General features: G+C 36.9%; 1 protein-coding gene across 1 annotated transcript in view; it reads right to left on the minus strand.

Moving 5' to 3' along the window:
- LOC119675705 overlaps nucleotides 1–4393 on the minus strand; it is a 13299-nt gene extending 8906 nt beyond the window's left edge. The window contains exons 1-2 of the mRNA XM_038086910.1: nucleotides 545–4393; nucleotides 54–218 (exon numbers count right to left, since the gene is read on the minus strand). Coding sequence (XP_037942838.1) covers nucleotides 54–218; nucleotides 545–4393 — 4014 coding nt within the window. The remainder of the gene's footprint in view (nucleotides 1–53; nucleotides 219–544) is intronic.
- Between the last annotated feature and the right edge of the window lie 918 nt (nucleotides 4394–5311).

The raw sequence follows: 5311 nt of genomic DNA on the forward strand, positions 1-5311 counted from the left end.
TCATGTTTCATTTTGAACATCAATTTCACTATTGAGTGATTGTAAGGAATTACCATTGGGTGTTTAGCATCATATGGCAATGTTGATGCTTCAAGCCTTCCTCCAACACGAAGTACACCTTGTTCGTCAATGAACGGTGCTAAAGTATTTAGTTGACTCGAACTGTTGACTGCTTTACATTGTTTTAAATCAGAGATTTCTTTTGCAAATTCTGAGCCCTGAATAGTTTTAATTATGAAGACTAATGCATCTCGTAATTCTTTTGGAGAAGTGTTCTTGTTGGTGATTGTGTGCGATGAAATACACGGCGAACATAAGCAATTGTTCTTTGAAGGTATCTAAATCAGTTTCGATGATCAATTTGATTTATCATGTGATCAGAACCAGTCGTTTGAATGATAATGTTAACTGTATGTCCTTGTCGTCTTTCGATATCAGTTGAGATGTTAAATGCCTTTGGGTTTGGCTGTTGCCAAAATTCGTTGCTTCCATGAAGAAAGAGTGGACCAAAAAACCATATATGTGAATAATTGAACATTTTAACCTTTATTCCTCTGGAAATGATGTCAGCAGGATTATCCTTTGATACCACATGATGCCATTGATCAGCATGTGACATCTCTTGAATTTTGCTAATACGATTTGCTACGAATGTGTGCAATGAGGCAGATGAAGATATTATCCATGACAAAACAATTTTGGAATCGGACCAAAAGTAGGTTGGCACGTTTTGATACTTTAAATCTTGTTTAACTCTTTCTGCTAATTCGACTCCCAGCAATGCTGCGCAGAGTTCTAGTCGTGGAAGTGTCTGTTTCTTTAATGGTGCTATTCTAGATTTGGCGCACAATAGTCTCGATGTTATTGTCTTATCACTATATATTGCTCGCACGTACATAGCTGCTCCATATGCCTTCTCTGATGCATCCGTAAACACGTGTAATTGAATCGAACAGGGAACCTTCGAATTAAAAATATGTCTGGGTACTTTCACAGTATTTAATGTTTGTAAGTCAGTTCTAAACCGCTTCCATTCTAGCTGAGCCTGAGGTAACAGTTCCGCATCCCAGGAATAGTTTTGTTGCCACAATTCCTGCATGAATATTTTAGCTGTTACAGTAATGGGGCCAAAAATTCCCAAAGGATCAAAAATTCGAGCTAAGTCCGATGCCACAATCCGCTTCGTGATGGGTTGCTCTGATGACATCTCTGCCTTACCGCAAAATTCGTCTGATTTCGGGAGCCAAATAATGCCTAATGTTTTTGTTGGCTTTATGGCTGAGTCATCTAAATCAAGGTTGATTTCTTGGTCTTCTATCGGAATGTTTTGTAGGAGTCGTGTATTATTTGAGCACCATTTTCTCAGCTTAAATCCTGATTTACTGAGCAGTTCCGTAAGTTGTTGTTGAGTGTCTAAGGCGGTAATGATGCTGTTAGTTCCGCATAAACAGTCATCTACATAAAAATCATTAAGTAATGCAGGTGCTCCAAGCGGATAGTTGGTCATATTATGTTTCGCAAGGTGTTGAAGACATTTTGTTGCAAGATAAGGGGCTGACTTTGTTCCATATGTAACCGTTTTCAGTCGGTAATATTGTATAATATCATCAGCACTTTTTCTCCAGATTATCAGCTGCTGTGCTGTATCTTCATCATGTACTTGAATTTGCCGGTACATTTTCTCAATATCGGCCGTAAATACAAACCGGTGTATTCTAAAACGCAACAGTATTGAAAAAAGATCACTTTGCACTGTTGGACCTTTGTGCAAAATATCGTTTAGTGCTAAACCGCTTGATGTTTTTGCTGATGCATCAAAGACAACTCTCAATTTGGTTGTAGTGCTGTCAGGTTTCAAGACACAATGATGAGGAATGAAATATTGTGATCCTTTGACATCCTTTGGGCAAACTTTTTCCATGTGACCTAATGACTCGTAGTCATCCATGAATTTTATGTATTCCTTGTATAAATTTGGGTCCTTTTGTAACTTCCTTTCCAGAGAACAAAATCGATTGAATGCTATCTCACGCGATCTACCAAGTGTTGTGGGATCATCGCGAAAAGGTAAGCGTACAATGAAACGACCATCGCGATTTGTCTTTACATGATTAGTAAAGTGATTTTCACACCATTTCTCAGATACAGTCAAAACCCTTTCTGCAGTCTCAATGTTATCTAACTTCCAAAATCGTTCTATCATTTCTGACATTTCACCAACCTCTCCTGTAGTAATAGCGCATGTTGGTTTAATATCTGTTGTAGTTTTAGTCTTACCAACCACCAACCAACCTAGAACCGAATTTTGTAACAGTGGCGAATTCTTTCCTATTGTCAATTGTTCTGGTTGAAGTAGAGTATGATAGAATTCAGCACCAATCAGCATGTCAATTCTTCCAGATCTGTTAAAGCTGGGGTCTGCTAATTCTACATTCTGTGGGATCTGCCAATCCGAGATATCTAGGTCTCGTGACGGTTGTGCTGATATTATTTGTGGCAGTACAAATGCCTCTAGTCTCGTCCTGAAGCTTCCATTAGTAGCCTGCAGTTCAACATTTACGCGAGATTTTGAGTTCCCGAATTGACGGCCAATACCTTCGATCGATAGATTTGAATTTGTGGTAATTAAAGATAACTTGTTGATTACTCTTTGGGTTACTAGGTTAACTTGAGACCCTGAGTCGAGTATGGCACGAACATCACACGTTCGTCCATTGTTTGCAATAATGCGCACCTTTGCAGTGGCTAGCAGAACGTAATTACGAGTACACTTTGCATTAGTTGTTGCTGGTATGGATGGCGATTCATTAGCGTTGATCAATGTTGTGGTTGACTTTGTGTTTGTTGCTGGTGCCCTTGAAGGTTTAGGTGACTGTTGCTCTAAATGGAGCAAAGTGTTATGCTTCTTGGCACATTTTTTACATGATCCAGCTTCACAAACCTTTGCTTTATGATCGGATTTGAAACAATTCACACATAGTTTTTGTCGTTGAATCCAATTTAATCGTTCAGGAGGAGTCATTTCAATGAACCTTTTGCAATAGTAGATCGGATGTTTATCTGTATTACAAACTTTACATAGATCTGAACAAACCATAGTTACGGCTATCCTTTTGTTGGGTTTATATACTGCATTGTCTCGTAGACCTATAGCCTCAAGTGACTGAAATCTCAATTCTAAAAATTCTAAGAATTGTTTTATTGTGGGCATCTCCTTTGGGTTAGTAAGAGTTTGTTCAAAACTGCAATGTGTACCTTTATCCAATTTTTTTAATAGTATGTGAACTAAAATTGGATCCCAAGTTGATGTTTCAATATTTAAATTATGAAGTTCACATAGACTTTCCTTTGTTGTGTCATGCATATTTTTAATGGCTTGGACTGTTGGATGGTCATATAAAGAGTTTTGAGCTGTCAAACGTTGCAAAACTGCTGATACTAGAACTCTTTTATTCTCATATCTACTTTGTAGTAATTGCCATGCCGTCTCATAATTTGCATCTGATATTTGCAAATGCTTGATGAGTGCTTCAGCTTCGCCTTGAATATTGGTTTTCAAATACCAGAGTTTCTGTGAGTCTGATATTCTTTGATTGTGTATCAGTTGTACAAACAGGTCACTGAATTGTCGCCAACTCAAATAATCTCCACTGAACTTTGGAAGAGATATTGTTGGCAAAGTAGCCGATGATTGATAAGTTGACCTAATTGATGTCTCAATCTTGGTCGACTTACTAGTCCATTCCACCATTGTATCTTGCACCAATTGTTCAAGTGCTAGATAATGATTGCAATCAGGAGGGTTGTCTTGCCGTTCCTGAATAGTAAAATTTAAACCTTCAGCCTGATCCCATAACTTGGTAAGCGTAGCTAATTTTACTGCAAAATATTGTGGTACCTGTTGCTGGTTATCTTGTCTCACATTGTGGATGAGACGATTGATTGATTTACACACTGCATTTCGTCTGTTGACTAATGCCTGATTAATTTCATTCTCTTGACCACCAGTAGGTAATACTATTTCAGGAGCTTCAACATCATTATTTATCTGAAGGTCCAACCCCTTTATTGTTGATGGTTGAGCCTTAATGAGTAATGCTTCCAGCTCTTGAGTTATTGTGGTGATATATTTGTTACCCAAATTTATGATTACCATGCCGTAATCTTGTGTGAAATAGTCCGATGTTCTTGCTAGTACATCGGCTTGTTGTAGTTGCTCATCATTAGCCTTGAAGTCAGCTAATAACTGTTCTAAAGTTGTTTTACGATCTTCGAGATATTGACGTGTTTTCCTGCTGGGTGAGTCCTTCTTGAAGTTGCGAATGATTCTGTCGATCTCTGAACCAATTGAATCCTGCTGGTCAGTTAAAGTGGATATTGATTTTGGATCCATGGTTATTGTATTTCCGTTGAAACAAGTTGTTTTCAATGAAGGTTTTTTGTAAACGCTGCTGGCTCACACTGAGTTGCTCTTGCCAATCACGTCGGGGTCACCAATGTATACCACATAATCTGAGGTGGTATCAATGTCTGTATTTGCTTACTTTGTTACACTGACTATTAGGCACATAAACCAATAATCAGGTAGTTAAGATGAAAGGCTTGCAGGCACATAAACCGCTAGCCAAGTAAGTAAATAATTTTTATTTTGTTTCTACAGTGGTTAAAAGGCACATCTACCAATAACCAATTTTTGATTGTGAAGTAAAGACGATTGTTTTCGCTTTCAATCTTTATTATTAATATTGTTTCCTTATATAGTATAAAATTACTTACTAAGCATAATAATAATTACAATTATTGGTGACTAAAATAATAATTAAAATTTCACATATTGCTGCATAAGCATAAATACAATATGTGAAGTTATTGAACTTATAAACGTAAATATTTACAATATTTATTTGCTCCATAAGCGTGATTACAAGCGAGCTAAAATATGTTAGGTTTGTTAAGCTTAACAGTGCTCATAATTATAGAATCTACACGTTTAACTATTGTACATCTATCATATAATATGTTGATATTCTTATCAATATACGGATTCTCTTCGTTATATAACATACGAGGGACACTATTTATATTTTGAGCCTTGATAACACTGATTGTGGTCATAACCTACCTTAGGTTTTTCTCAAAATAGCGTTATTTTTGTTATATACAGTGATTTGGAATTAACGCTTTCGACATGGATTATAAAGATAAGAGTGCACCGATCAACTTAGTTTCAGAGTATGTACTGGTATATGAGATTGTAACAGATAATGAATCATGAATATATGCGTATGAGCCAAAACTTAAACTGCAGTCG

The sequence above is a fragment of the Teleopsis dalmanni genome, chromosome 2, assembly GCF_002237135.1.
Source record: "Teleopsis dalmanni isolate 2A chromosome 2, ASM223713v2, whole genome shotgun sequence".
In the NCBI taxonomy this organism is placed as follows: Eukaryota; Metazoa; Arthropoda; class Insecta; order Diptera; family Diopsidae; genus Teleopsis; species Teleopsis dalmanni.